The sequence below is a fragment of the Rhincodon typus genome, chromosome 46 (assembly GCF_021869965.1).
Source record: "Rhincodon typus isolate 14 chromosome 46, sRhiTyp1.1, whole genome shotgun sequence".
NCBI lineage: Eukaryota > Metazoa > Chordata > Chondrichthyes > Orectolobiformes > Rhincodontidae > Rhincodon > Rhincodon typus.
In genome coordinates, this window is record NC_063377.1 from 9,302,453 (window position 1) to 9,315,180 (window position 12,728).

Consider the following 12,728-nt stretch of genomic DNA (forward strand, 5'->3'; position numbering starts at 1 on the left):
TGTGTGTGTGTGTGTGTGTGTGTGTGTGTGTGTGTGTGTGTGTGTCTCTCTTTACCACTTCCTTCCACCCCTCTCTCTCGCTGCCCCCTTCCTCCCACCCTTCTCTCTCGCTACCCCTCTCTTCTCCTTCTGAAGGGCCTGCTTCTACAGTGGAGAATGTCGCAGGTTCAGTTTCCCTTCTGGAGGTTCAGGCCCATAATCACAGAATCCCTACAGTGTGGAAACAGGCCATTCGGCCCATCAATTCCACGCCCACCCAGACCCATCTCCCTGCCCTTTCCCTGTAACCCACCTAATCTACACAATTTAGCACGGCCTATCCACCCTCACCTGCACATCTTTGGACAGTGGGAGGGAACCGGAGCACCAGGGGAAACCCACGCAGACAAGGGGAGAATGTGCAATCTCCACACAGACAGTCACCCGAGAGTGGAATCGAACCCGGGTCCCAGGAACTGTGAGGCAGCAGTGCTAACCACTGAGCAACCCTAAATTGGGCCCAGTGTTCCCTCTTCTCCCTCTCACTCACTGGTGAGGCTCTGTGCAGACTGCTTACATCTCATTCTTGGCTAAGACCGAATATGCACAGGTCTCCCACACAATTTTAAGAGGCCTTATGTTGTAGTGGGTGGCCAGTGCAGTCCTGAGAGAGAGCTGGAACTGTCGAAGGTTCATTAACTGTTCTCCCCAGGGCCTATCCACAATCTTGGCATGAAATGGTTCTCATGACACTCTCTTGCCTGTCATTGGCAGAGTTTTCCCAGTGTTCTGATTCCATGAATGTATCCTGCAACCAACAAAAAAACATTGACCATCGTCATGTTGTTTGTGCAATCTTGCTGTGTGCAGTGTGCCCCTTGTATTTCCTGACTGAGAGTAGTGTTGGGTAAACCTTGCGCTGCCTCTTACTGAGGGCACTGCCCGAGAGAAGAGAGAACCTTCGCTCCACTTTGCTGGCCGACCCACCCAGCACCACAAATGCCCACCACCCATACAGTCAGCCTCTGTTTTCCTCGGGTTGAATTAGAGTCGTAGAGATGTACAGACCCTTCAGTCCAACTTGTCCATGCCTACCAGATAGCCTAAATTAATCTTGTCCGATTTTCCAGCATTTGGACCATATCCCTCTAAACCCTTCCTATTCACGTACCCATCCAGATGCCTTTTAAATCTATGCCCTTCTAGTTTTGGACTCCCCTTCCCTGTGGTAAAAGCCCTTGGCTAATCATTCTACCCATGTCCCTCATGATTTTATAAACTTCTATGAGGTTGCCCCTCATCCTCTGATGCTCTGGGGGAACATTGTCTAGGCCAATCTCAGGCATGGCTCCCCCTTGCCTGTGGCAGGTAGGCTGTTTCTGTCAATTCATAGAATTGTATAACACAGAAGGTGGCTATAGGGTCCATCAGCTCTGGAAGCAGCGGTTGTGAGGAGCACCCCCGTCAGTCCCATCACCTCCGTTCATCATGTTGATGGCTGATCATCAACTCAGTGCCATACTCTCCATCTCTCCCCGTGCCCCTTTGATACTGTTAACTTCTAGAAATCTATTTTTCTTGAATATTTTCAGTGACTTGGCCTCCACAGCCTTCTATGGTAGAGAATCCCACAGGTTCACTATCTTTTTGAGTGAAGAACTGTCTCCTCATCTCAGTCATAAATAGTGTATCCCATATTCCGCACAGAGAGGAAGACATTGTTCCTGCATCCATTCTGTCAAACACTGTTTCGGGTCCATTGTCGGCAGGGCCCTCAACCAGGTCCGACCCATCTCCCGCACTTCTGCCCTCGCCCCTTCTCTTCCCTTCTGCAACAGCGATAGGGTTCCCCTTGTCCTTACCCACCATCCCACCAGCATCCACATCCAGAAGATCATCAGGTGCCACTTCTGCCATCTCCAGCAAGATGCCACCACCAGACACAGACTTCCGTCCCCTCCCTTGCCTGCCTTCCGCAGGGACCGTTCCCTCCGGGACACTCTGTTCTGCACTTCCTTCACCCCTAACAGCCCCCTATAGCCCTGCGGCACCTACCCCTGTAACCAGCGAAGGTGCAACACCTGCCCATTTACCTCCTCCCTCCCCACTATCCAAGGGCCCAAACATACCTTCCAGGTGAAGCAACACTTCACCTGCACTTCCCAGAATCTAGTCTACTGCATTTGCTACACACCATGTGGTCTCCTCTACATTGGGGAAATGAAACGTAGACCGGGTGACCGCTGTGCAGAACATCTACGTTCTGCTCACAAAAAAGACCCTGACCTACCCGTTGCCTGCCACTTTAACGCACCACCCTGCTCCCTGGCCAACATCTGTCTCCGGCTTGCCGCAGTGTTCCAGCGAAGCCCAATGCAAGCTGGAAGAATAACAACTCGTTTTCTGCTTGGGGACCCTGCAGCCCTCCAGACTCCATATAGAATTCAATAACTTTAGGGCCTAAACTCTCCCATATCCCAGTCCCCACCCCACACACCAGGCCTTGTTACCACAAAGATAACAAGGTATAGAGCTGGATGAACACAGCAGGCCAAGCAGCATCAGAGGAGCAGGAAAGCTGATGTTTTGGGTCTGGACCCTTCATCAGAAATGGGGGAGGGGAAGGTGATTCTGAAATAAATAGAGAGGGGGAGGCGGATGGAAGGTGGATAAAGGAGCCGATAGGTGGAGAGGAGACGGACAAGTCAAGGAGGTGGGGATGGAGCCAGTAAAGATGAGTGTAGGTGGGGAGTTAGGATGGGGGTTGGTCACACAAGGGAAGACAGATAGGTCAAGGAGGCGGGGATGAGCCGGGCTGGTTTTGGGATGAGGTTGGGGGTGGGGAGATTTTGAAGCTTGTGAAGTCCACGTTGATACCATTGAGCTGCAGGGTTCCCAAGCAAAATGTGAGGTGCTGTTCCTGCAACCTTCGGGTGTCATCGTTGTGGCACTGGAGGAGGCCCAGGATGGACATGTCGTCCAAGGAGTGGGAGGGGGAGTTGAAGTGGTTCGCGACTGGGAGGTGCAGTCGTTTGTCGCGAACCAAGCATAGGTGTTCCACAAAGCGGTCTCCAAGCCTCCGCTTGGTTTCCCTGATGTAGAGGAGACCACAATGAGAACAGCGGATACGGTATACCACATTAGCAGATATGCAGGTGAACATCTGTTAAATGTGGGCCTGGGATGGGGGTGTGAGGGGAGGTGTACGTGCAGGTGTAGCACCACCTGCGGTTGCAGGGAAAGGTGCCGGGGTGGTGGGGCTAGTGGGGAGTGTGGAGCGGACAAGGGAGTCACGGAGAGAGTGGTCCCTCCGGAAAGCAGGTAAGGCTGGGGAGGGAAGAATGTCTTTGGTAGTGGGGTCAGATTGCAGGTGGCGTGAGTGGCGGAGGATGATGCTTTGAATCCGGAGGTTGGTGGGGTGGTACGTAAGGACGAGGCAGGGATTCTGTTTTTGTTGTTATTGCGGGTAGGGGGTGTGAGGGATGTGGTGCGGGGAACGCGAGAGATGCGGTTGAGGGTATTTTAGGTTGAGGGGAAGTTGCGGTCCTTGAAAAATGAGGACATCTGGGAGTCCGGGAGTGGAATGCCTCATCTCAGGAGCAGATGCGGCGGAGGTGAAGGAATTGGGAATAAGGGATGGCATTCTTGCAGGAAGGTGGGTGAGAGGAGGTGTAGTCGAGGTAGCTGTGGGAGTCGGTAGGCTTGAAATAGATATCGGTTTCCAGGTGGTTGCCAGAGATGGAGACAGAGGTCCAGGAAGGAGAGAGAGGTATCGGAGACGGTCCAGGTGAACTTAAGGTTGGGGTGGAAGGTGTTAGTGAAGTGGATGAACTGTTCGAACTCCTTATGGGAGCACGAGGCGGCGGCAATACGATCATCGATATAATGGAGGAAGAGGTGGGGTTTGGGGCCAGTGTAACTGCAGAAGAGAGACTGTTCCACATAGCCTACAAAGAGGCAGGCATAGCTTGGGCGCATGCAGGTACCCATGGCCACACCCTTTGTCTGCAGGAAGTGGGAGGAGTTGAAGGAGAAGTTGTTAAGGGTGAGGACGAGTTCAGCTAAGTGGATAAGAGTGTCAATGGAGGGGGACGAGTTGGGCCTGCGGGAGAGGGCCTTTAGGCCATCTGCATGGGAAATGCAAGTGTATAGGGACTGGACGTCCATGAAGATGAGATGTTGGGGACCAGGGAATCGGAAGTTTTGGAGGAGGTGGAGGGTGTGGGTGGTGTCACGGATGTAGGTGGGGAGTTCCTGGACCAGGGGGGAGAAAGCACGCAGCCTGCCATTACACTCCCCCTGTTGTTAGTCACTAATAGTCCCCATTAACAACTACTCACCCTCCCAGCCTGATCATTAGCAACTCCTTTGTCTGTCCAACTGCTCCTCTCTCTCTGTAGACTCTATCCTATCATTTACTCCCGACCCCATTCCCCTCCCTTTTATCTGCATTTAAACTGACGATTTCCCAACCACCATCAGTTCTGAGGAAGGGTCACCGAACCCGAAACATTAACCCTGTTTTTCCCTTCACCGATGCAGTCAGGCCTGCTGAGCTTTTCCAGCAACTTTTGTTTTTGTTCCTGATTTACAGCATCCACAGTTCTTTTGGTTTTTTACTGTCATCATTTGACACATTTTAGGGTGATCCCCTGCCATTTTCTAAACTCCAGTGAATGTCGGCCTGGTCGACCTGGTCTCCCCTGTATACAGCAGTCCTGCCAGCCCAGTGGTCAGTCTGCTGCATCTTTGCTGCCCTCCCTCTATGGATAGTAGATATTTTTTCTGGGGAAAAGAGCCAGTTAGTTCCATGATTTTTCTTCCAAAATATGCATCCTGTTTTTTAAGAAGCTACTGTTTAAATCTGTTTACATCAGCCTGCCAGCAACATACTCCAAATCTGATATCTCCGACTTGTGTCGAGACGTCCCAGGTTTGGATGTGTGTAAGGTTACATTTACAGGACGTTCTGAAATAGCTGGCTCAGGGCCTTGCCTCTGCCTGGCATCTGTTGCTGCTGTTTGTTTGCTTTTCTTTGAGTCTGCACTCAGTCTTAACCAATCAAGTGCAGAATTGGGGAGACGATGGCCGAGTGGTATTATTGCTGCACTATTAATCCAGAGACCCAGATAACATTCTGGGGACCTGGGTTCAAATCCTGCCGCGGTAGATGGTGGAATTTGAATTCAAGAAAATAGCTGGAATTAAGAGTGTAACGATGACTATGAATCCATTGTTGATTGTCAGGAAAAACCCATCTGGGTCACTAATGTCCTTTAGGGAGGGAAACTGCCATCCTTACCTGGTCAGCCCTACATGTGACTCCAGGCCCACAGCCAATGTGGTTGACTCTGAACTGTCCTCTGGGCAATTAGGGATGGGCAATAAATGCTGCCTAGCCAGCAATGCCCTCATCCTGTTAATTAATAAAGAAAAAAATGAGCAGTTAGCACGCACTCTGAATCGGACACAACAACAGAATGCTTTGTTAACCACTAAACAAAAAGCCAAAAGAACTGCAGATGCCAGAAGTCAGAAACAAAATCAGAAGTTGCAGGAAAAACTTGGCAGGTCTGGCAGCACCCGCTTTCTCGCCACACATTGCCGGACCTGCTGAGATTTTCCAGCAATTTCTGATTTTGCTTTATTAGCCACTCACTTTTATAAAGGGGGAGGGGGGGTAAAGAAACCATCACCATTCCGCCTTGAAATGTGAGGAGCTAGCAATCAGGACTCAGTGTGGATTGTTAGAAAGATGGACGTGCATTTCTATAGCACCTTCCAGGGCCCCGGATGGTCCCAAAAGTCAATGGAAGTGCTTCAGGAGTGAGGGTGCTGTTACTTGTGGGGTGATTCTGGTATAATGGAAATATCGCTGGTTCCTTAGGACAAGGGTTCACTTCCCATTGTGGTAACTGGTACAATTTTAAATTCAATTCTGTTGATTAAATCTGGGCTGTAGAATGGGGAAGAAAGTCTGATACTTGTTACGCAGTGTTTTTGCACCATCCTGTGTTATTGACAGTGTCACACTGATTGCCCATTCTTAACTGTCCAAATGACTCCATGAAGTCCCCATCATAGAGAGAGTTTGGAGTGAAACAGAGGCCAGACTGGCTAAGGGTGGCACATTTCCTTCCCTATTTGTCTTTAAAAACTAAATTGCACAGTTGTTAAGGTCAGGAGGTTTAGAGGGGATTTGAGGAGGCTGTTATTCACCCAGAAGGCAGTGGGAATCTGGGGTGCACAGCCTGGCAGGAGAGTTGAGGTGAGAAATACTTGGATGAGGGCTTGAAAATGTCTTACCATTCGGGGCTATGTCCCAGGTTTTGGAAAGTTGGATAGTGTAGGTAAGTCAGCACAGACTGTGTAACCTCTGGTGGTTTTGTGGCACCATCACTGAGATCCGCTTTCTCTTCCGGACCTGGGAATTGGTCTTAAATTCCAAGTCCATTGGTGGGATTTGGACCCAGAGGATCGGCTAGGCTCTGTGGATTTCTCGCCCAGTGACACTGGGTACAAGAGACCGCAGGTGCGGAGAACCTAGTGGGCTGGAGGGGGTTTCTGAGATGAGGAGGGGAGGTGGTGTGGGGGTGAGGGAGTAAGAGGGGGTTACAAGGGAAGTTGAAATTTGGGGTGAGGATTTTAAAACCGAGGTGCTGTCAGAGCCCCAGTGGGTCAGTGAGCTCTAGAGGGAATAGGTGTGTGTGGGAGATCTGGCAGTAAAAGAGTAGGGAGAGTTTCAGATGCCCTGCAAGTAGCCACAGAGTCAGCTGGTTGCACTATATACCACATCACATTACATGGCCATAATTCCCCAGAATACACACACGCTATCACTGTCAGGAGTTATTGCTAATGAAGCCAAATTTATTTTCTTCTCTCTCACCACCCCCCTCCCACCCACCTTTTGAGAAGGATGATTTTGATACAGAGCTCATGGTGACATTGGCTTCCTGCCTCGTCGAGTTGTTCAAAGGACATTTCAGGGGCGAGGTCCTGCCAGAGGAGATCACCGAGGAGTAAGTGTCGACTTCAGTATTATTCTTCTCTGCCCTAATACCTGCTCCACTTAGTGGAGTGGAGGGAGCCTGTTACTGAGTGGGTGGATAGAGAGAGAGAGAGACAGACAGACAGACAGACACACACACCGTGGGTGTGAAGGGGAAACCATTAGGAAACAAGTTAGAATTGCTCCATGCCTGCCACATGTGTAGAATCAGCTGACAAACAGTGTGAGCCTCTCACTGCCAGCGTCACACCTCTTGGTGAACCCTTCCAGTATTTCAAGTTACAACCTGCACTGAAACTGTTGTTCAGCGACAGCCCTTCGAAACATATACGTTTGTGAATTTACTCCGAATATTCAATAGTTGAATGGAGGACCGAAAATAAACTCTGGCCCTACGGCAGCCTGCTGGATGAGAAAGCTGTTCCATTGTGAAGTTGGCCTGAGGGCACAGCTATTCACCATCAAATGCTGTTTCTTGCCAACTTCCCACCGCGTGTAAGTTGAAACTCTGGTCCCTGCTACAAATGGCCAGTGCCCGTGTCCTCATTCAGCGTAAACTCCTGTTGTGGCCAATGCTCCTTTTTTAACAGTTCCCATTCTCCTTTGAAATCCTTCCATGTCCTCAGCCCTTTGTATCTCTATAGCCTGTTATCTGGCATACAGTTCTCGAGGTCTCTGCATTCCTACGGTTCTGAGTGCCTGAGCACCCCAAATTTCCATCGCTCCCCTATTGAGGATGATGAGCTCTCTATTCCCTCCCTAAATCTTTCCATTTCACACACTCTCCCCTTTTAAGATGCTCCTGAACTCCGAGTCCCTTGGCCAAGCTGATGTCCCCGATATTGCTTTACATACCTCCGTGTCGAAATTTATCTGATCTAAGCTTCTGTAAATTACTGCTTGATGTTTTCCTACGTTGAAGTGAATAGTTGTTTCTGTGACATGTGAACCAAATGTATTTCAGGTCTCTGGAGGAGTCAGTGGGGAAGCCACTTTATGTTACGTTCAGGTAAGGATACGCTAGAGGATTTGAGCTATAGGGAGAGGCTGGGGCTATTTTCCCGGGAACGTCAGAGGCTGAGAGGTGACCTTACAGAGGTTCATAAAATCTTGAGGGGCCTGGATAGGGTGAATAGTCAAGGCCTTTACCCCAGGGTGGGGGAGTCCAAAACTAGAGGGGCATAGGTTTAAGGTGAGAGGGAAAGATTTAAAAGGGACCTGAGGAGTAACTATTTCACACAGAGGGTGGTGCGTGTATGGAATGAGCTGCCAGAGGAAGTGGTGGAGGCTGGTGCCGTTACAACATTTAAAAAGTGTCTGGATCGGTATATGAATTGGAAAGGTTTCAAGGGATATAGGCCAAATGCTGGCAAATAGGACTAGCTTAGTTTAGGATGTCTGGTCAGCATGGACGAGTTGGACCGAAGGGTCTGTTTCCGTGCCGTGCATCTCTATGACTCTAAATATGAGCTGTACACATCGCGGAGATTGTATGCTCAACCAAACACAAAGAACCCAGCCATGGTTTTGTTGTATCACTGTTCGCTGCTGAATCCCAAACCCTCAGCCACCAGGCGATGTGTTGCCACACCATTCCCCTCCGTGGGTCGCTACTGCATCCAAGAAGGTGGTACTGAGCTGGCACTTTGACCCACTGCATTTTGATTGGTATGGGTAAGTATCACAGTGCTGTTCAGCTGGGAGCTCCAGGATTTTGACCCAGTGACACCGAAGGGGTGGTAGATTTCCGAGCGTGTGGCTCAGGGGGATATTTTCAGAGGGTTAGCTTTCCATGTACATGCTGTAATGTCCTACCAGGAGGAAGCAGTCCCAGCAACCACGGAGACTGTTCACTGTGTGACGCTCATGGTCATTCTTGATGTTGTTATCCAGGAACTTGTGCCAGATGCAGGAGGATAACAGCAGCTTTTCCTTGTTGTTGGAGCTCTTATCGGAGTTATACCAGAAGCAGCCCAAGATTGGTTATCACCTTCTGTACTATCTGCGAGCCAGGTAGGAGGTCTTCTCAGCTGCAGCTAACTAACACTCTCCTGCTGTCTCCCTGATCTAGGAGGACCTATCCCCTGAGTAATGTTGCTGAGTGCTGCTAAGACTGGGCACGTTGTAATTTTTATCCCTCTGCACTATCCACCTTGCCCCATCAAATTCTTCCAGGGACAGCACAAGGTTAGATACAGAGTAAAAGCTCCCTTTACACTGGTTCCCCCACCCACCCACCACCTCTTTCCACACACACACACACCCACCCCCCTCCAACCCCGGGACAGAAGCAACACAAGGTTAAGAACGTAAGAAATACGAGCAGGAGTAGGCCAACTCATCTGCTGAGCCTGCTCTGCCGTTCATTAAGATCATGGCTGATCTTTCTGTGGACTCGGCTCCACTTTACCCACCCGCTCACCATAACCCTTAATTCTTTTGAGGTTGTAGACTTCCTCGCCGAGCCGGTGTATTTGATTGCAGACATTTTGTCCCCCTGCTGGGTAACATCAGTATGCCTCCAGTGAAGCATTGGTGTTCTGTCCCGCTTATTTTTATGCCTCTGTTTGCTCAGGTAGTTGGCATTACTTCTGAAATAGTAGGAACTGCAGATGCTGGAGAATCCGAGACAACAAGGTGCAGGGCTGGATGAACACAGCAGGCCAAGCAGCATCATAGGAGCAGAGTTGGCATTACTTCTGGTTCTGTTTTTCAGTGGTTTGTATATCGGGTCCAGTTCAATGTGTTTGTAACAAAACCGAGGCATATAAGTAACAAGCGGGACAGAATACCACAGCTGTACAACTGCAACATAACCTCCCTGTTTTTAAACTCCATCCCTCTAACAATGAGGGTCAAGATTCCATTTGCCTTCTTAATTACCTGCAAACCAACCTTCTGTGATTCATGCACAAGGACTCGCAGGTCCCTCTGTACAGCAGCACGCTGTAATTTTTTACTATTTAAATAATAGTCCATGATGCTGTTATTCCTACCAACATGGATGAGCTCCCATTTACCAACATTGTACATCTGCCAGACCCCTGCCCACCCACTCCACCTATCTATATCCCTCTGTAGACTTTCAGCATCCTCTGCACGTTTTGCTTTCCCACTCACTTAAGTGTTATCTGCGAACCTTGACCCACTACACTTGGTCCCCAGCTCTAAATCATCCATGTATATTGTAAACAGTGGCAGTCCCAGCACTGATCCCTGGGGCACAGCGCTAGCCACTGATCACCAAACAGAAAAACACTCACTTATCCCCAGTCTTTGCTTTCTGTTAGTTAACCAATACTCTATCCATTAGATAGAATAAAGCTCCCTCAACGCTGTCCCCATCAAACACTCCCAGGAACAGGGCAGTACAAGGTTAGATAGAGTAAAGCAGCTGACCATATGGTGCATCTTAACCAAGATTTCTCAATGTGCTCCATATGGCCCTGGAGTGACATTAACTTTCAGCTGCCAGTCCAGTTAACATAGCCTTGGACAAAGACGGCCAGGTTGCTCTGTGCAGTAGTTTGCTGCCCATGATGAAATGCATTGAAACTGGTTGCTGACTTCTGCTCCTTTCTCTGTCTCACACACACCAGCCATTGCTGAGTTAGGGATCAGATTCGAGGCAGACGATGTCCGGTCTCCTTATTGCTGTACCTGTTTTCTTTCAGTAAAGCCGCATCGGGGAAGATGAGACTGTATGAGTCCTTCGCCCAGGCGACACAGCTGGGCGATTTGCACACTTGTCTCATGATGGATATGAAAGCATGCCAGGAGGATGACATTCGGCTGCTCTGCTATCTCACCCCTACTATCTATACATCGGTAAGGTCTTCTGCACATACCAGTCTGGGTGTGGGGCTCGCTGTCGGAGGGTCGGCGCCGAGGGAGCCAGACATTTGGAAGTTCTCTCTCAAACATATGTCGAGGATTCACTTTGGCAGAAGAGCAAGGGAGATTTTTCTGTATCCTGAGGCCAGGTTTATTTTTTGCATTCAGAACTGGCCTTTGTGCCACTTAAAATACTGCATGGCCAGGCACACTGACTTTGAAGAGAGAATGACAGGGCTGCCTTTGTGTAGCACCTATCATGACCTCTTGATGCTGCAGAGTCACTGAGGCATTGTCATCTGGCACTGTTGGAGCGCTGTGGGACAGAGGTTTAACCAGGCAATCAGTCAGTTAAAACACTACTGGATGTAGATCAAGTCGGAAGTCACCCGACATCAGGTTATAGTCTTCGCCTGATGAAGGAGCAGGGCTCTGAAGCTTGTGATTTCTAATAAACCTGTTGGACTATAAGCTGGTGTCGTGTAACTTCTGACTTTGTCCACCTTGTCCAACACCGGCACCTCTATCATGGATGTGGATCAGGGAGATGAGGTCCAGTATAACAGAAGCAGGTGAGGAGCTGACAGTCCTCACTGAGAGATCTTGCTGTGTGGGCACTGCCCTCACCTCCAAGTTTTGACACGTACAGGGTGTGTCTTACCTACACCATGTTGGCAGCCCCCTGTGCGTGAGCAGATGTTGCCAGTGACAGCACACCTCTGCATCAGCCTGAGCAACGCTCACCACCCTCGCTGTGCTCTCAGCTCTGGCATCAAACTTGCCCACTCCCCTTCCGGGTCCACCTCGTTGCACTTGCCCACGAGTTCCCAGGAGGTGCAACTGCATGGGCATGGCTTGTGGTCCCTCCCGGGGGTGGCGTGGCAGTAAATGCAGCCTATGTTGTTAGCCTGCCTTGATAACCTGTACACCCAGTATCTATTACATATTGCCCTAGGGAGCATCATTCTTGACTGGGTGCTCCTGTCCCTGTCATTTGAAACCACCGAGTTCTGACTCTGAGATGACCAGGTGCTGCCCCCTGAGTCACCGCTAACAGGTAGACCAATGAATTTTACACAAGAGACTATCAGGATGACCCTCCCTGCCAAGGGCGATAATCCAACAATTTATAGCCTTGTCGAAAACATCCCTACCATATTCCACAATTCTCCCCCACTCCCTGCTGGAGCGAGTCCTTCTGCTCTCCGTGGGAGCCAGCCTCCATCTCCACCCCCCAACTCCCCATTCTCCCCCCATAAGGACCTTGAATAATGGATGGGCCCCTGGTTCTGATCTACCCCAAATGGAAACACCATCTCTGCTTCTACTGCAGGCAAGCACTAACATCTCACTTTGACCCCTTGAGACTTCCCCTTCCAAAGGTAAAAGGCCCCAGCCTGTCCAGTCTTTTCTGCGTTATCAGCTCCTGCTGAATACATTGGGAGGCTGTGGAATGGGATTTTATGTCCTGCGATAGTTGGGATGAGGTTTTGGAGGGAGCTCCTGGGTGTGATGGCAGACGGGGCTCCCGTTGCTGTCACCCCCTGTGTAATGTTGCTTTTCGTCACATTCTAGTTCCCCGATGAGACGTTGCGAAGCAGTGAACTCCTCAACATGATCGTTGCCGTCATCGACTCTGCACAGGTCAGTCTGCATGGCACCATATTGGGCAGCTAGTTGTCAGTTCCACATACCAGCACCAGCACCATCCCCCTCACCCTCTGGTTCAGTGCAGCATGGGTCCAAAACTAGTGATCACAGGGCATTGATTCCGCGGTCATTATCAGCATTCTGATCTCCAGATTGCATTCTCCAACACTGTGTTTTAACACATTACACAGTGTTACACAGCGACAGACCTGTCCCCCACCGGTACTGTACCTCAGTGTTATACGGTGACGGA

The 12,728-nt window shown here is 50.0% G+C and overlaps 1 protein-coding gene across 2 annotated transcripts in view; it reads left to right on the top strand.

Annotated features, from left to right (window-relative positions):
• ints3 (integrator complex subunit 3) overlaps positions 1-12,728 on the top strand; it is a 71,781-nt gene that overhangs the window by 35,495 nt on the left and 23,558 nt on the right. The window contains exons 18-22 of one of the 2 annotated variants that reach the window (XM_048620454.1): positions 6,895-7,001; positions 7,956-8,000; positions 8,885-9,004; positions 10,666-10,819; positions 12,401-12,469. In XM_048620454.1, the coding sequence (XP_048476411.1) occupies positions 6,895-7,001; positions 7,956-8,000; positions 8,885-9,004; positions 10,666-10,819; positions 12,401-12,469 (495 nt within the window). The remainder of the gene's footprint in view (positions 1-6,894; positions 7,002-7,955; positions 8,001-8,884; positions 9,005-10,665; positions 10,820-12,400; positions 12,470-12,728) is intronic. The other variant, XM_020523362.2, reaches the window with a different exon arrangement.